The 15889-nt window shown below is 33.2% G+C and overlaps 2 protein-coding genes across 2 annotated transcripts; both read left to right on the top strand.

Moving 5' to 3' along the window:
* Window positions 1-5657: 5657 nt before the first annotated feature.
* HELRODRAFT_193264 (hypothetical protein) lies at window positions 5658-11819 on the top strand. The gene is made up of 8 exons (XM_009026257.1): window positions 5658-5941; window positions 6303-6353; window positions 6706-6876; window positions 7129-7389; window positions 7502-7621; window positions 8994-9191; window positions 9421-9629; window positions 9658-11819. The coding sequence occupies exons 1-7, from the start codon at window positions 5689-5691 to the stop codon at window positions 9570-9572; spliced, it is 1206 nt and encodes a 401-aa protein (XP_009024505.1). The 5' UTR covers window positions 5658-5688; the 3' UTR covers window positions 9573-9629; window positions 9658-11819.
* Window positions 11820-14244: 2425 nt separating this feature from the next.
* HELRODRAFT_124437 (hypothetical protein) lies at window positions 14245-14952 on the top strand (the record flags this gene model as incomplete). The annotated part of the gene is made up of 1 exon (XM_009026256.1): window positions 14245-14952. A coding segment is annotated over one exon (708 nt), but the record flags the coding sequence as incomplete, so codon positions are not given.
* Window positions 14953-15889: the final 937 nt, after the last annotated feature.

The raw sequence follows: 15889 nt of genomic DNA, 5'->3' as shown, positions 1-15889 counted from the left end.
ATATTACAATGGATGAGGAAGTATAGAATATGAAGTGAACAGTATGAAGTCTGCTAAAACAACATAGAAGTTAATGTAAGATTATAAATGAACTACAGCCAGGCAGTTTTAAGAGAAAAATTTGCTACTATAATTACATTACATAAAAATATACACTACGTTCATAACATATCTTTTTTTATTATTATTATTTTAAGTTACTAATTTTGACTTATTAATATTAATTGGACTCACTGATGCATATTTAAAAACCTTGCTCGTCTCAGGTTGGGATGATTAGGATGATGAGGAGGAGGAGGAGGCTGATGATGACAATTATGATAATTATTTTTATTGTAAAAATATAATAATTATTATAATAATAATAATAACTTGTATTAAACTTAAATTGAAAAGATAATAATTTCGTTTTAATTTAACTTTTGTTGCATATTAAACAAGGACAATATTTTCCTCATTAACTGTAACTCAAAAAATATTTTTTTAGGCAAAAAATAGTTAAAACAAAGGTCTGTCTATATGTCAGAGTTTATGCTTTTTTATCTTATCTCATTTTTTTACACAAATATGGGTGGTTATAAATTAATTTTATGGTTGTGTATTTGTTTCTATGTTTTTCTGTTAGTTTCCTGTCTGGCTGTGCGTCTGTCTGTGTCTCCCTTTCTATCTATCTCTCTCTCCTCTCTCTCCCTCTCCCTATCTCTCCTCTCTCTCTCTCTCTCTCTCTCTCTCTCTCTCTCTCTCCTCTCCCTATCTCCTCTTTCTCTCCTCTCTCTCTCTCTCTCTCTCTCTCTCTCTCTCTCTCTCTCTCTCTCTCTCTCTCTCTCTCTCTCTCTCTCTCTCTGTTATTTTTATATTTTGTTGTTTTGTGTCTGAGAAGGAATGGCAACTTTTGGTGGTATCTTTATCTTATTTTGTATCTTTCTGACTCAGTCACACGTCTATTCAAACGTGTGACTGAGTCAGAAAGATACAAAATGAGGTTATAAAAAGTCAAGGTTGCCATGCCATGAGCTTGTGTGTGTGTGTGAAGTTTTTCTTGGAGTATTAGATTGGTTTATTAATAATATGTTATTATGTGCAAGTTATAGACTTTCAAAGATTCATATATTATTAGAGTATCTCATTTTTTTCGTTTTCATTTTATACTCTTGTAGTTTGCAACTTGTTGGATTAACTAATTAATTCATTAATTAACTGTTTAATTGATCGATCAATTGATTTTATTATTTATTTATTTGTTTATTTATTTATTAATACGCTGGCTCAGTCATTTGTTCATATTTTTCAACATTTTCTTTTTTTATATATAGTTATATAGTTTTTTTTCAAAATAAGTCAAAATATTTCCCGGCAAAATATTAATAAACTAAAAATTGTAGTTATAATTTGTTATAATTTGGCTGTTAATTAGACGCTGAAAAACATAAGTGGCCTTTTATAATTTTTTCATCAATTGATTGATTGATTGATTGATTGGTTGATTGGTTGGTTGATTGGTGATTTATTTGCCTGGATGGCTAGACAGCTGGTTGGCTGACTAACTGGCTAGTGTTAGTGGGTTAATTGGTTGGTTATTTAGTTGCTGGCTGATTGTTTATTTAGCCAGTACGCAGGCTGGTTGGTTGGGTGGCTGGTTGGGTGATTGATTGATGGGTTTGTTTGACTGGTTTGCTCTCTTTCAGGCTTGCTAGTTAGGTAGCTGATTAGTTAACAGAGTGGCTAATAAATTGGTTGGATGGTTGTTCAGACAGTTGGTTGGTTGGATGGTTGGTTGGCTGGCTAATTGGTTGACTAGTTGCTTTCTGAATGTTAGTTTTCGGAACACAGGCCACTCATGTTGTTATTTCATAACAATGATTATAGATATGACTTATTTATTTATAACATTTATTTTATCGATCGGTATAGAGATTTTATTATCTATCTCTTACAACGTTAATAATAATCAATTGTATGAATAATGTTGTATCAGATTTGATTTAACATGGAATGTTCATTAAACGTTAAAAGGCACTAGCAGGCACATTGCAGTAATTGATACTTGCTTAGATATCTTGTATGCTGCTTATCATAGGCCCCAGAGCTATAGATCGAGATCACACTTCTTTTATATGATATTTCTCCTTTGTCTTTTTATTCAGTTATTGTTATTATTCGTGTTATTATTATTACTATTATTGTTGTTGTTGTTTTTTTTATATCAATGATATTAACCACAAATCATTGAAATGCTTGATCAAATAGATGATGAAAGTCTGGTCACGTTAATTTTTTAAAAGTTTTTCATAGCTTATGTTCACCTGTTCGGTCATCTGTTGGTTTGGTTTTTATCTGTCTAGTTAAATTATTGTTATGCAGTGATTTTTTTCACAATTATTACCTCCCAATGTGTCTTGTATTTTAGCTCTCCTAGACTAGAAACTGTTGACTAATTTCATGTGATGTTCGTCGTTGCCGCAAATTTGTTGCGTTAGATTGGGTGATCTAGCTAGCTAACTAACAAACAACAACAACTAAATGTCTAAAAGAATATCAATCTATTTTCCATCCATTCCATTCAGTGCTTACTGTGTTTGATCCAGTCCCTAAGACTTTTATATTTTGTTATAATTTTTTATGATGATTGTTTTATTTTATATTATTATAAACCATTATTATTATTATTACTATTGTTGTTATTTCTTTTTGTTCTAGCTATCTTGATGTTCTTGTATACACACTGTATGCCAATATACATTGGTTGAGCCTGTGTTTGTTTTCATTTTTAGTTATCTTAAATCAATATAAGTGCACTCATCTAGTGTTTGTTTGTTTGTTTATTTGTGTGTTTGTTCATTTGCGTGTTTGTCTGTTTGCTTGTTCGTTCGTTCGTTTGGTTAGCTAATTAGTTGTCAAACAAACATGGGATGGTTGTTAGGTTGGCTTTGTCATAGGGTCGCTAAGTCATTTTTTCATATTTTTATTTGTATTATTATTATCGTTGTCAATATTATAATTAATGATATTCATCTTTTTCAATTTAATTCGCCAAGATTGTTCGAACTAACTGACTGTTTGACTTTGGAACGTTGCTTTTTGGCTCATTGATAAAAGTTGATGTTAAGCAGACTGGATTTTTTTTTTCCTGTCTTTAATTCCATCATAGCTTAACAATTATATTATGTGTGCGTGTGCGTGTGTTGTGCATTTGTGTGTTATATTTATGTAAAAATAATCACTCTTAGATGATAGCTTTTGCATGACACAATCATTCTAACCTATTTGAGAAGATCTAATGTTATATTAACCAGTTTAGTGTTACAGAGTTTTTTTTATGTAACTTTTCGAAATTCTGATTAATTTTTCATTTATGGGTGGTTAAATTTTTGTTAATTAGTTGTCGTAATCTAATCTCAGACGGATATAAACATAGAGCCTCAGCCTTATGTGAATGTACTTGAAAACAAAAATAATTGCCTTAAATTTATTATTCTTGTCAGCTGAATTCAGTAGTTGCTAATAAATCTTATATTTTTTCTTTTTTGTTTTTTTCATTTTTTATTTATTTGTTGTTTCTCAGTTTTTGTGTTGTTCAGAAATAGAAATTGCGTATGCTAAAAGTTGTTCATACCTATAATTTTGATAAATATTATATTATTTCATGTTATTATTATTATTTTATTGTATATTATTATTGTTGTTGTTGTTGTTTTTGTTGTTGTTGTTGTTTGTTTGTTTGTGTACTACAAATTTTTCTTTGTGTTTTGTATGTTTGATTCCTTGTTAGATACCTTTGGCATTTAGCGGAAGATTTTAACAGTTTGTTAATGATTTCATATCTTATTAAAATTTGCCTCACCGTCATTCTTTTCTTATTATCACTTTTTATTCTTTCCTTCTTCTTGTTGATTGATTGATTTATTTATTTGTTTATATCTATTAGAATTTAATTTCATAAAGCTTTTTTCTATAAATACAAAAATATTTAGATCTGGAGACGTTAAATGAAAGATGTTGGGTCATTCTTATACATATGTGTGCATGTACTGTCTAGTACACCTTAATGTTATTTTTATTTTATCTACTGTCACTAACATTTGCATATGCAATTACATTTTCCATCTAATAATTATCATAATTTAGTAACGATATTAGCAATTTAGTGATGATGGTGTTGCATAAATTATTTTGGGCCTGTAATAATTTATGCACATACGTTAATTACATTGGTGTGGCTCTTAATAACGTTGGCTATGTTTTTTTTCTTTTTGATGATGCTTTTTTTTAACTCTCTCCACTTTGATAGTGAATGATTTAGTTTCACTTTCGGTTTCTATTTTTAATAACAAACAACTCTTTCACATAATTTTCCATCCTATGATTTCATAGTATTTTTTAAATAATTATTTTACACAAATAATTACGATTAATATCTGAGTAATTATAAATTGTTGTTGTTGTTATTATTATTATTATTACTACTACTATGTTAGCATCATTTGAAAATACAGCTGTTTCTAATACTGTTTGTTTAATAGATCGAGGCTGATTAATTTATTTTATTTGCCATATTAATCAGACCACATGTGGGTATATGCATTTTATTTATTTAGTCCATAGCTAGCTCGTTCGTTTGTGTTTTTTTTTTTTTTTTAAATATTCTGACTTAAGATTTGTTTTGTTTGTTATTCATTTATCTTTCCATATACTGCTTATTTTATTTTATTTATTCACAATTTTTATTTTATTTATTTGTTGGAGTAAAAAAAATGTTTCGTATTTTGATTTGTAGAAAGGTTCTGATTAATTAGTTACTGGACTAATTAATTAATTAATTAGTTACTCAACTAATTAATTAATTAATTAAACAGGCTATATTCATTCTTTCATTTGTTTCTGGATTGTTAAATAGTAAATAACGATGTTCATTCTGTTGTTTGTACATTGCTAATATATCTGCTCGGTTTCAATTTTACCATTCTACTTTGTTTCTGTTTGCCCTTGCTATTACTATTTCCAAAGATAACGACACTGAATGATTTTTTTCATCATAATGATAGGCACTAACATCATCGACGTCACCATCATTATAATAATTTATGCCATCATCATCGTCACCACTGTAATCATCATCACCGCTGCTGCCATCATTATCATCACCGCTACAATCATTATCATCATCGTTGCTGTTAGTATAATCTTTTTGATATTGTCATAACCATACCAGCCACACAAGAATTTATTTATTTTTCACAAATTAAAGGCTTAGATGATGTACATCATACTTGCATGCACACACACACACGTATCTTTACGTGTACATACATACATACATACTTGTATTCATGATACCTTCATTCATTTGATCTTCCTTTTATATCGAGGTGTGCTTGCGGATGTGTGTGTGTGTGCGTGTGTGTGTGAATACGTGTACATGCGTTCAAACTTTCACCTGATGGCAATTTGATATTATCTTCACAAAAGTTTCATCATCTTTTCAAATTTAAACACGCATTCAATCATTTGAGACGACGTGCCATCCAATCTGCTAATCGATTGTTATCAGTAGCTCGTAACAATTATACAGCTCAAATTAACGTAATCTGTCGACCATCACACAAACCTATTCAACCTATTCAACTTGAAATAACCGCGCTACCTAATGACCAGGTTGAATGCAAAAGAGCTGAGGCTCGCGAGACCCAAATGCCCCCTCAACTGATGAACACTATTGATGGTACTCAGGGTCTTATGATGCTCGCCCAGGGTCCCGATGGAGTGATAGGGCTGGTCCCTGCTGCCACACAGCATCCGGGTCTCGTTTATAATTCTGCAGGTGGTTTGGTCACTCCCACTGAACTTGCAAGTGCTTACAGGGGACTGATTCCTGGTCATGCCAACATGGCAAGTGTCGGTATGCCCTCCGAAGTTGGATTGCCGGGGTCCGCCGGTTTGTCAGGTTAGCGTTACCGTCTGTGCGCTGTTATATACATGAATGTGTGCATGTATTATTTGTCTGTGATGTATGTGTATGTGTCTTATTCGTGTGTATATGTGTCTGTGTCTTGTGTGTATATGTATTTTATGTGTTGTGTGTGTACAACTCTTTCATGCATGTGCTTCTGTCTATAAGTTGAAAGAGAAAAAATATGTAAATGTTATTCTAGATATGATAACCATATTTTGATGATGATGGCGACCGTTGATGATCATTATTTTTATATTTTCTGACAAGGGTTACATGATTTTCAAACAATGAAATAATTTTATTCCTTATAATAACATTATAACATCTTACCTTCTTTTAAATTTATTTATAGGCTTAAAGTATATATCCCAGCCAGTTGGATCACAACAATACATCATGCTTGGTTGGTTGCTGCTGTCGTATCTTTTACATTCATTCATCTCATTTGCCTTGATCATCTAATTATCCAGTCTCTCAGACAAATGACCAGAATTTCAAATATCAAATGCAATTTGAATCATATTACAAACATGTTATATTTGATAATACATAATGAGAATATACTTAATTATTTAAAACTGGCTAAAAAAATTAATTTAATACGTAAATAATTGATGCATGAATAATTATTGCGTGAATAATTAATACGTATATAATTAATAATTAATATTTTAATGCTGTTTTAATTATGAACCCCATACAAATTAATAATCTATACATGAATATTTAATTTTCGACCACTTTAATTTGGTAAGGTGGCGCCTCACCCTCACCTGCCACCGGGACACTTGGCGGAGCCGGTGGCTACATAGTTCAAGGGGGGTCTGCTGGGGGAGCAGGTGGATTGCTAGTGCACGGTGGTGCCGGTGCTGGGGTTAATGGGGTCGGTGGTTTGGTCATGGCAGGTGCTGCTCCTGGTCAGACTGGTCAGTTTGTTTTTTTTTTTTGTGATTTGCCTTTTTCTACGTATGTTGTCAGTAAAAGAAAAGATGAACTCACAAGAAATGCAATGAAATAATGAATAATAATAAATAAATAATTTTGTAGCTCATCTGATTTTATGATTCATCATTTCATTCGTTAACAATAACGATGCCATTTATCCACCACCCCATGCATTCCCTCATTTATTCTTTTAATAATTTACTCAACTTAAACTACACTCCCCTGTTGAGCAGGTGGTGTGCTGGTGGCAGCTCCTGGTGGAGGCAGCTACTTCGTCCACTGCAACTCTTCACTCCCTGCAGTTGCCAATGGGGGTAGTGGGGGTTACATACTGACGGGAGGAGCAGGCACCGGTGGAGGAATTCTGGTTCAGGGCGGAGCAGGAGGGCAGCAGTATCTGATGCAGTATCCTGGAGGCGGGGCTTCTTTGGTGCAAGCTGCCAATCAAGCATATGATTTTGGTGGTGGCGTTGGCCTACAACAAGCTATTCATTGTTAGATTTTTTAATTACTTTACCGGCAATATTTGGACGTGAATTTCTTAAATATTCGCATTTGTAACTTGCCTGATCTATCTGATGCAGCAAATAATTTACTTCCATGCAGCCAATAAGATTTCAGCATTCTCTAAGAACAGTGGCCAGTTGAGTGATGGTGAGAAATCGAGTAACATCATCGCCGCCCCGTCATATTCCGTCATCAATCCTTACACTGGAGCTGCTATCGGTGAGATGTTTCTTTAGGTCGTTTAATGATTGATTAATTGGTTGATTAGTTGGTTGATTGATTGATTAGTTGGTTGATTGATTAGTTTCTTTACTATTTGGTTTTTCAGTAAACTAATCAGTTGACTTTTATCATCACACCAGCTTTTTTTTCAGAACAATTTATTCCAAAAACACTTTTTATTGTTTCTGTTACAATGCAATTTTTAATATTTGAAATGAAAATAAAAAAAAGTACCATTTCTTTTATTGGTGTGTCATTTTTTGGGGGGAAAATTTTTTTGTTGGCAGCGACCCCAACCATAAAAATGAAAATGAAAGTTTTGTGCAGACTCCTGGTCGCTATTGGTTAATGAAGAGTATTTGAAGTTGTCGTTGGTTGTTATTTTGAGTTAGTTTCAGTGGTTCTAGGAAATTCCAGGAAGTGTCTGTTTGCTTCGAACTATCATTTTCAGCACTTTCATTCTCTTCAATTGTCTGTTTGTGAAAATACAGAAATATTTGAAACATCGTTAGCTGCCAAATCTCAACATCGTTAGTGACTCTTGGTCAACATAGACATGGGCAAACAGTTAATTTTTAGAACTTCAGTCACAGATTACCAATTTTTTATTCAATGAATCCAATAATGAACCAAAATTTACCATATAATTAGGCTTTTGTATTCAAGAAGCCTTATTTCCCCAGACTGCCACTCACACTGACGCCCATGTTCCGTCAGTTCACCATTCATGCCGGACCCTTCAGAAGAAAAGTCGTATCTAGTTGTTACATAAGTTGGAGGAGATTTTTATCAAGGAAGATTTTGATGTTCGGCTGTAATTCTTCGGCATCCGATAGAAATTTAACGGTTTTTTACTTCCATTTTTCACAAGATTCCGTAAGTTCAGTGCAGGTTATGCCTCTGACGAACAATCCTCTAGCCCTACCAACACCGGCACCTATTATAGAAATCAACAATTAATTCACTTTAGAAACTTTTTTATATTTTTCTTCTCTTCATGTTTGTTGAGTGAATAAAACGAAACTTCGTTATCAACCAACTAGTTCGCATTCTTCGTACTTTAGAAAAAAAAGTTATTTGAATATTAATATAGTTAATACTCGCGAATGATAACTACGAGAAGAAAATTAATATTCATCAGCGTCAAATACGTCTTATTTCAATAAATTTTTATTAAGAAATATTTAAATCGCATGTTTACATTACCGTGACAAAATTTTGGTTCTGTTTCAATTTTCAGGTGGCATCATTAATTTACGATAATTTAAAAAGACCTTCACATTCGGGTCGACAATGACGAACACCTTCACATCACCATCATCTTCAGCGCATAATCGTGACGATCATCCTATCATCATCATCACCATAGGCATTGTTGGCGGAGCGTCGTCAGCCTCTGTACAAGATAGCCAACAGTTGGACGAACCTCCCCTCAGACTTACCTCCAGTAATCAGCAGGATTCCTCCACACCGTCCACCTCGACCGCACAGGCCACCCCTAAGGTGGGCTACTACATCGTGCCCAGCGCTGGAATGGTCGGTGGGGCTGGTGGCGTTGGACTCTCTGGTTCGTCCTTTGAGTTTCAAATTTATTCGGTGTTTCGCATATTTTTTGTTTAAATGAAAATAATTAGATATTTCGTTTATTTATTAACGTATGATTTGCCTTATTGCAATAACGGAGGAACAAAATATATTTTGATGATTGATATCTTTAATTTGTGTGAGTAAGTTCATCGTCCACCTATAACACTATCTCCAGATACATCTCCACATACAAACACATTCATGACCAGGCTACACGGGGACTCAGTACGGCTCGCCAATCTTTGCGGCCACAGACCCCAACCAAGCGACCATCATCGCAGCCCCTTCCCTCACCCCTTACGGCAGAGTTGCCTCCAACCACGCATCCATTGCCCAGGGATACCACCCCTATAGGCGATAAATTCTCTCATTCATCTGTCCATATTTGCTGTGTGTGTGTGTGTGTGTGTGTGTGTGTGTGTGTGTGTGTGTGTGTGTGTGTGTGTACACGTTAGTATTTTCATGTTTCCATGTACAAATGTCATATGTATCTAATATCTGAACAATGCAGATAGCAATCGTCGTCGTCATCGTTCCTTCTTATGGATATTTTTTCTGGGCCAGACCACTTTTATGTAGTCACCCACTTTTAGTTGTGGTGATGGTGACCATGGTCATGGTTACGGAGGGAATGATGATGATGATGATGAAGCGGGCGATAATGTGGTGATGGCGAAGGAGTGTTGATGATGTGTGTGTTGGTGATGATGATGATGTCGATGAGAGTCATGATGATGATGACACAATTTAGATCAGGAATAATATATAGTTTGTTATGTTAAATATCATGTTATTTTCTGTTTATTTCTAATGAATAACTCGTGTGAGTGTGTGTGTGTGTGTGTGTGTGTGTGTGTGTGTGTGTGTGTGTGTGTGTGTGTGTAAAAATTCCTGTGTCTATCTTCCTTCCACACGGATCAGTGAGTACATGTGTTTCCGGGATTTTTAATATATCAATTAATTTATCATCTGTCTGTATTTTGTTTCAATACTTATTTCAATTTATTCATGCATTATCATGTCCCTTGGTGTTTTGGTTTTTTGTAAGAAAATTAATAAAGGACGAATATTAATTTTATTAATATTTATTTAAATTATAATTTAATTATATTATTATATAGAATTTGTACAGATTGTTGTAATTGTTAGGCACCTGATTTCTAACCTCTACATTGGGTGGCGGGCTGGTGTAATGGTTAAGGCGCCTGTTGCTGCTTTTGCAGTTACCAGGTTCGAATGGAAAGTGATCCCCGACTGTCGCATGCATGCGTTTGTGTGGCGTGGTTTCATGGATATTTGCATATGCTTCGTGTCTGTTGTTGGTTATTCTTAGAAATGAAATGAATTGTTGTATCCAATTTTAGTATCCAAGCTAATATCCAAAATAATATTATGTCTGGCATAATGAGACAATTGACAGAGGACCGCTTGGATTCAGTTAGCTATCCATTTTTTTATTATTTATTTTTTTTATTGTTATTTTTCAACGATCGTGCGAAATCCCTTGTTTACAATTGTTTTATTCTTATCATTTTTCATCACTCGTATTATCGTTTTAATTATTTATTTATTTCCATTTTCTCAAAATTTTTTCAATCTCTGAGAAGCGGACGAGATTATTTAAGAGAAAGAGGAATGGATGTAAGGATTTTAAAAAATTGTTTAAAGTTATGTGCGTGCGTGTGTATGTGCGTGTGTGTGATACATAGTTATTTTCGTGAATAATTTGTGTATGTTTGCATTAATTTTTATAGTTCCTTTATTTAAAACTCTGATGGTTATAAATTCACGAATTTGACAAAAATTTAATAATTGGGAGGATGGTAGCTTGCCCCTGGTAATTTTCACCTTTTTCAACTTTCCTTTTTTTTGCATCTCATCAACTTGTTCTATTTTATTTTAATCTGACTCTACAGCTTGCGTGCGATGTGTTCCATGTACTGAATCAGAAAAGAATGGCCGTGTAATCTGTTACAACGTCCAAGTCAATATCGTTAAGTGGAGATGTTGAAATTTAAGTCTCGAATGAATTTTAATGTCAGGCTGACGGTGTCTTGCTTCATGTGAAAGATGCCTGTGTAAAACGTTCTTCAGATATTTCTTTTTAAACATGCGTCGGTGGATATGTAAATTGCAAATAAGTGTTTGCTGTTCTCGTATCTACGTATATTCATTCCTCCATTCTTACACTCGTCCGCAGTCACTTTTTCTAATTGAAAGTTAAATACTTTGTGTATTTACGTTGTTGTAACGATATAAATAATAAATTAAAAATAATCTTTTTAAATATTTATTAATTACATGTATTTATTTAAAAAAAATTATAATTAAATATGTGTGTGTGTATAGTCTTTTTATATATATTTCCAATTTGTTTATTTCTTGACCAAGCAAAACGACATGTGGGTGCGTGTGTGGTGTGGTGAAATATGTGTATATATAATATGTGCGTGCAGTATTCAAGTAAATAATATCTGTGTGTCTGAGTTGAACAGCGTGTACTAACATTTTTTCTGTATCGACTGACTGTTATCATTTAATGTTATTTGAATGTATATTTCATAAAATGCAATTAAAATAAATTGGCAAAAAATACGGCGGTTCATTACGGGTTTGTCTTTTTTAATTTTGTAATTGTGTTTAAAATGTGCCGTTATCTATAACTATTTGGTTTGCAATCTGTTGCCTAGTTCCGACAAACATAGAGTCCCTTGCTTGCATTCAAATTTTTGTGCCACGAGCAAAGGTTCTACCAGAGTGTTGGAGTCTGAGGTTTTTCACCCGACACCCTGTGTTTTACCAACATCTGCATCACACGACGCACAAAGAAGATCGTCGCTTCATACACCGCACATGATAGCGACGCATGAAGCGACACGAAACTTTTACTGGCCGGTTTTAACATGCAACAAGATAATGTTTTAATATTTTATTTTTCATTTCAACAGAAATAAAATCGGTAATTTTAATTCAGATCTTCTTTCTGCTTTATCACATTCGCGAGATCGCCGTGTTTACTTTCAGACTGTTTAAGCACTATAACAAGACTTCAACTTTTTCCTCAGAAATTTTGTCTAAATGAACGAACGCATTAGTTGCAATTATTCAATTTTATTGGTAGACATAATGCTATTATAATTAAATCAATTTAAGAAACACGAAGAGACATTTGAGTTGATTTGGAAGGAAATATAGTTATACATGAGAACGTGGCAATTATTAAACAATATTTAGAGATAGAAACCTTGATAGCAAAAGTTTAGAAATATTGACACATATCTATATTTCCATCCACAATATTTCCATCCAGATTTACAAACTTCACTTAAATTTATATAGTCTACTCACTCAAATGTTCATGTAATCTAATGAAAAAATCATTGTCAATAGTCAACTGCCGTGTCCGTAAATTTAGATCGTATTATGACTACACGCCATCTGCCACTGAGTTACGATAATCTTCCGAGAAGCGAATACTGAGGTTTTACGACCAAGAAACATCGGAAGAGAGAAGCTTAATTATTGATGATTAGTTTTATTCCGTGATTTGCCTGTCGATTAGTTATTGTGCTGCATTCTAACGATTTTAACGAGTGATTGATCACATCAATACACAAGTGATTGCCGGCACTGTTTTCTTTCTGATAAAGTTCATCTGAAATAAGTCTATTCAGGAGTCAAGAATCCAAGTAGAGAGAAATAACTGTACCCTACAAGTTCAAGAGGTCGGTTATAACAATATAATCTACTGAATTTCTAGCGTTGGAACTTCGGTAGATTTCATAAATTATTGTATATATATATATATGTATATATTTCATAAATTACTATATATATATATATATATATATATTATACATATATATATATTATATGTATAATATATATATATATTAAAAAACACGAAGTTCGTCAATTCAGTGTGTAACAGGCAACCACATTTACATTTATCTACCTGGATGACTTAACAGGCAAACTTTTTTATATTAGCCCAACACAGTTTTTTTTATGGACACCTGTTTTAGTTTTTACCAGTCATCTGGTATAAAACCTCTTTGCCACATTCTTTTGCATAATACATTCATAATTTTTACTTCAGCTTCGCCACTTGTCTTCATCATTTCTGTTAAAACTAGATTTGTTCTGGGTGATTATATTTTCATACTTACAATAGCTTGTCGAAACGTTGAAATATTTTTGCACACATTTTTAAATGGCTTATAATAATATAAATATTAGCTATAAATTTCTTATTTTTAAATCTACTAAACATTCAATTGTCTTTTTTGTGCCCTTTTTGCCTAGGTGTCTCATTTTTCGAAGCTTTGTCTTGTTGAGATTGCGCTTATGTAAGAGAACACCGAACCCGGAAGAGCAGTGAGCGGGAGAAGAAAAGAATAGTGTTCGTTTGGATAGGCTGGACACGTGTTTCGTCCCTACCGGGGACTCATCAGCAGGCCGAATACCTATCAGAATAGTTATTGCAGTCTCTTATATAGCCCGCACAAATCACTTCGTTAGCTCGTGGTGTTTTATTTACTATTGAGGATTGTTAGATTTAATCGTTAGCTCGTGGTGTTTTATTTATTATTGAGGATTGTTAGATTTAATCGTTAGGATTTGCAATCCGACAGTCTGAAAAAGTGTCGTTAAAAATATTAGTTTATATTTATATCAAATTTGAATCTACTTACTTAAAAATTAAACTCAGCCGTACGAACATGAAATTGACGAGTAATAATAACCGTGCACGCATATGTTTAGTTAAGTATCGTGCACACGAAAGCTAATGAAATGATAGAACTCAAAATTTATCAATTCGTGCACGCAATCACACTTGTAGTGCCTCAAGTTGGTTAGCTCTCAATAAATTAGCTTTAGCGTACTAGGATGTATTAAGTTTATAGATTTGTTATTTTAAACACGTAAAAATTAAGTTACATAAAATATTAATATAGTAATGAAGATCGAATTACTCACAAAATATTAAAAAGAAAGAGAAGATTTGTTTGGTTTGTAACCATTGAGTAGGCATGGGAACATTTGGAGGACATGCGCTGCCAGGATCATTTTTTATTTTATTTTCATTATGGTGGACAGTGCAAACATTTCGAAGATACTACAAGTCTTTAAAGAATGGATGCACGCCTTACAGATCTACTGTCGCATTTGCACCAGACTGCTTACCGTGTAAAAAATGCAATAATGTTATGATTGAAGGAATATTAAAAGTAGTTTTTACGTCACTGGGTCTTGTGCTAGAGGCTAAATCTGGATTTAAAAACGGCCATTTTACATATTCAGACAATGGACAACACGCCACAATGTATTTCTTCTTCGGTCTCTCAGGTGTGGTTGATACCCTGATGCATCATGGCTTCTCAATGCCAGAAAATACAGATTACGCAGTGGGTTGTTTGTCTTTTGTAGCTGAAGATGTACTTTTCACGTTCCACCTGCATGGAAGAACTGAGCTGGATGTTGCCGTGCACACACTCCTTGTGTACATCATACATGCTTGCGTTGTTTGTGTTCTCGTTGAAGCCCGTTATAAAAACAATGTGATTGTTACACTGTCCAGATGTTTTTTTGTACTTCTACAGGGGACATGGTTTTGGCAGATTGGTTTTATACTGTATCCAAATCCAAATGCCGTTCGGTGGAAAAACGGTGATCATAACGAAATAATGCTAGCAACAATAATATTTGCCTGGCATATAGCTATCGATTTTATTTTAATTCTTTTAATTGGTTTGTTAGTCAGAACATTTGGTTCTTTCAACTGTTCGACAGGCATAGATAAAAATGATTGCACATTGAGCCAAGTCGAAATTGATCAGGTATTATTGCTCAATAAAATTTTATTTCAGTAATTTATAATTTTTTTAACTCAAAACAACTTGATCCTTATACTCCAACGGTATATTCTGTTCATTCTGTTCAAGTATAAACTGAACAGGTACTATAAGGTTGCGGTAATTGCAGGTTTGTAAGATTCAGCATATGCTGAGTTCATTCCAACCCCCCCTGCTAGCGATGGTAGACTTGCATCAGTCAACAACCAGTGTGACATTAATTAAACAAAAAATATATAAACGTAGCAATAATTTTATTTTAGTTTACATTTTCTATCACAGGTCGATGACGAAAGATGACGCGATGAACAACGAAGGACATTTAAATGAAAGGGAGAAAGGGAGGTGAAAGAAAAATTTAACTTGGCCAATAGGAATTAAAATTTTTTGAAAATTTTCTAACGAATACTTTTTTAAGTTTAATTAATTTTTATTCATTATACTCACCAATGTTAGTAACCTTAATTATCAACATATCACAAAGTTTATTATTTATGCTTTTTAACAATGTTTTATTAATGAGACATACATTACATATATTTTGAATAATATTTATTATTGTGAAAAACAATCAACATTCAACTTTTTTGTCAACACTTTTGACAAATTTTAAGCGCTACATAAATAATAATTTTAAAATGTTATTATTATTTCAAATTGAAAAGTTTTATTGAAAATCATTCTGCGTTGAATGGAATGTTTTTGATTCACACAAAGCACTTCAAATTTTGTCCAACGTCCATTTTGTTGAATACCATTACGAAGAACCAATAATATTTTTTATACATTATAGTGGTAGCAATAAATGATTAACCAATTTGAT

The sequence above is a fragment of the Helobdella robusta genome, assembly GCF_000326865.2.
Source record: "Helobdella robusta unplaced genomic scaffold HELROscaffold_46, whole genome shotgun sequence".
Lineage (NCBI taxonomy): Eukaryota > Metazoa > Annelida > Clitellata > Rhynchobdellida > Glossiphoniidae > Helobdella > Helobdella robusta.
This window is presented reverse-complemented; position numbering and strand designations above follow the sequence as displayed.

Coding starts and splice junctions, on each gene's coding strand:
- HELRODRAFT_193264 (XM_009026257.1), top strand. CDS start 5,689: ATGCCCCCTCAACTGATGAACACTATTGATGGTACTCAGGGTCTTATG. Junction 5,942..6,302: donor GGGGTCCGCCGGTTTGTCAG/GTTAGCGTTACC, acceptor ATTTATTTATAG/GCTTAAAGTATATATCCCAG. Junction 9,192..9,420: donor TGGTGGCGTTGGACTCTCTG/GTTCGTCCTTTG, acceptor ATTCATGACCAG/GCTACACGGGGACTCAGTAC.